The sequence below is a fragment of the Bidens hawaiensis genome, unplaced genomic scaffold (genome assembly GCF_021521415.1).
Source record: "Bidens hawaiensis isolate Kalapana, Puna unplaced genomic scaffold, B.hawaiensis_p1.1 tig00031086_1, whole genome shotgun sequence".
Classification (NCBI taxonomy): domain Eukaryota; kingdom Viridiplantae; phylum Streptophyta; class Magnoliopsida; order Asterales; family Asteraceae; genus Bidens; species Bidens hawaiensis.
The window spans coordinates 182,325-184,897 of record NW_027505200.1 but is presented as its reverse complement, the minus strand read 5'-3'; the positions used below and the strand labels follow the sequence as shown (position 1 = coordinate 184,897).

At 35.3% G+C, this 2,573-nt stretch overlaps 1 protein-coding gene across 1 annotated transcript; it reads right to left on the bottom strand.

Annotated features, from left to right (window-relative positions):
• Window positions 1–1,403: 1,403 nt before the first annotated feature.
• LOC143611408 (casparian strip membrane protein 1-like) lies at window positions 1,404–2,481 on the bottom strand. The gene is made up of 3 exons (XM_077085613.1): window positions 2,016–2,481; window positions 1,804–1,927; window positions 1,404–1,643 (listed from the first exon to the last, which is right to left on the bottom strand). The coding sequence occupies exons 1-3, from the start codon at window positions 2,234–2,236 to the stop codon at window positions 1,413–1,415; spliced, it is 576 nt and encodes a 191-aa protein (XP_076941728.1). The 5' UTR covers window positions 2,237–2,481; the 3' UTR covers window positions 1,404–1,412.
• Window positions 2,482–2,573: the final 92 nt, after the last annotated feature.

The following is a 2,573-nucleotide window of genomic DNA, read 5'->3' as shown; positions in this document are numbered from 1 at the left end:
TCCAGGACCCATACCTAGAGAGTGGATCCGTGTTTCTTCAGACACTAATGTAATTACGTGCTTATTAATTGTCGATGGAAAGGTCTCGACAATCCAGACCATGTGGGGCTAAGATGCCAGACTCAAATTATACCATCTGGTGCCATGGTTTCATCAATAAAGACTTTTCCCCAATTTTTGTTATCCTCAAGTCTTTCAGTATTTAGCCTTGAACATTTTTCACTGGTTAGCATAATTTACGTTCTTACTTTTAGTTTTAATTTTTATATTCAAGACTTGATTTGAAAGTGTACCTTTGTAATCGTTTATGACATTCAAATATTGATAAAACTTTTCTTATATGATAAATATTTCTGTGTTCTTTGTTTCTTGCTTTCTCTATGCGTCAATATATCAAAGAGGGAAAAAACGGATGTCATTACCAACAAGTATTACATTGAACAAATAGTTATACTCAACAAGATAATCTGCAACGTAAACTCACTATTATTTGCTTTGGGTACATTAGTGATAACCGGGCCACAAAATCGTTAAAACTCTAAACTTCAAGCCCAAATTATTTATTTATTTATTTTATTATTATTATTATTATTATTATTATTATTATTATTATTATTATTATAAATTGGATGTGGCTTAATGGTAGAGCACTCACTTTACTAGTGAGAGGCAGGGGGTTCAAAACTCACTACGACCAATTTATATGGGAGATATGAGGGATGACCCTGGCTTGCCAGGGTTCGAGTCCTGATCTCACCTGGTTTTACCGGCTCCTCGCTGTCGTGCCGTTTGGCGGGCGTGGGGTCGGGTTTTATCCGGTGAATCCCTCAACAGGTGGACCACTAGAGGCTCCGTCCGTCCGGACTAGTGGCCGGCTCGGGCTACCTTTAGCAAATGGGGGCCGCGTACGCAGTACCCGGCGTTACTTAGTCGGCCGTTCAAAAAAAAAATTAATATTATTATGTCACATTTCACTATTATTTGCTTTGGGTACATTAGTGATAGCCGGGCCACAAAATCGCTAAAACTCTAAACTTCAAGCCCAAATTATTTATTTATTTATTTATTATTATTGTTACTTTATTATTATTATTATTATTATTATTATTATTATTATTATTATTATTATTATTATTATTATGTCACATTTTGGTTACTATGAACAAACGCCAACAGTATACAAATTTTATCTATACTACGACAAGACTTTAATATCGATTGATGATCTTGTGGTTGTACTAGCTTAGCAAATTGTATAAAATTAAACAATGTAAATTGATCTTGTTTTTTTGGTGTAAAAAAGAGCATAAAGTACTAGAAAGTTATATTTAAACTTCGTTACATTTCATTCAAATATGTCACACAATATGGATCATAAAACAAAAGATAAATACACGCGATTTGGGAACAAATCAAACTATGTGTTTAGCTTGTCGAGATAACGCTATGGCACCAAGAAATATTGTTAATATGAGCATGACGATTGCTCCGAATGACCCAATGAGAGAACCAGATGCACCTTGACAAAAGTCCCCATATTGTTGGCACACGGGTAACCAGTTTGTGGAACTGTTTCCGTTGTGGGCTAGATACACGATTGAAGCTGCCGCAGATGCCCCCGCAGTCAGAAGAGCTAGCATTATCTTTAAAAATACGATAAGCAATAAAAACCGATTAATTTTATTTTACTTGTCTATTATTATAATTTAAAAGCATATATCATGCTACCCCTATCTTGGTCTAATACAGATTCTAAATAGGCAGGGATACAATGATTTTGTATTGAAAATAGCGTTTTATTACCGTATCAAGGATGATCAAGAGTATTCTGCTTCCTCTTGCCACGCTTCTCATAATGTGAACAATGGATAGCGGGATAGTGAGAACAAAATACGCTGCTACAATTGCGTTCACAATCACAAACAACCTAAATCGAAGACAACGCTTTAAAAGTTCATAGTTATATATTCATTATTTTTAATGTAACAAACGAATTATTATTTGGTAAAACTCACCTGAAAGACCTAAAATCATCATATTCTGCACTAAACTGCACAAACCGAGTGAAGAACGGTAGAGTTTGTTCATTGGTTCCCATTGCAATGGCGGCACCCAAAGTACCGGCAATACCAACAAGGCGTAAAATAAGATCAATGACCGAGATCCCTTTGTTTGAACCAGGGGGCGCCGGGACCTTGGATGTAACGCCCTCTTCCAACCGTCCTGCCTTAGCCATGTTCGGATTCTGACTCCTTAAAACGTTTGACGAGACTATGTGGGTGATTAGATATAATGCAAGTGGTGTTGAAATGGTTTGATGAAAATTTGAACCTATGTGTGAGAATTTATACTACATGATTAAACATAGTTGAGTTGGTATAAGATTTTATTAAACATGGTGTGTTAGCTAACTTAACCTGCTCAACTTTGGGTACCAACTTTATTAGTTCCTACTCCATCAAATAATCCATTTTTTTAACTTATAGCTGGATTTTCAAGAACCCATTTTTTTTTTTTTTTGATCCAAACTGATATATAATAAACAAGTTTTTATACTTCATGATTGTTGGTAT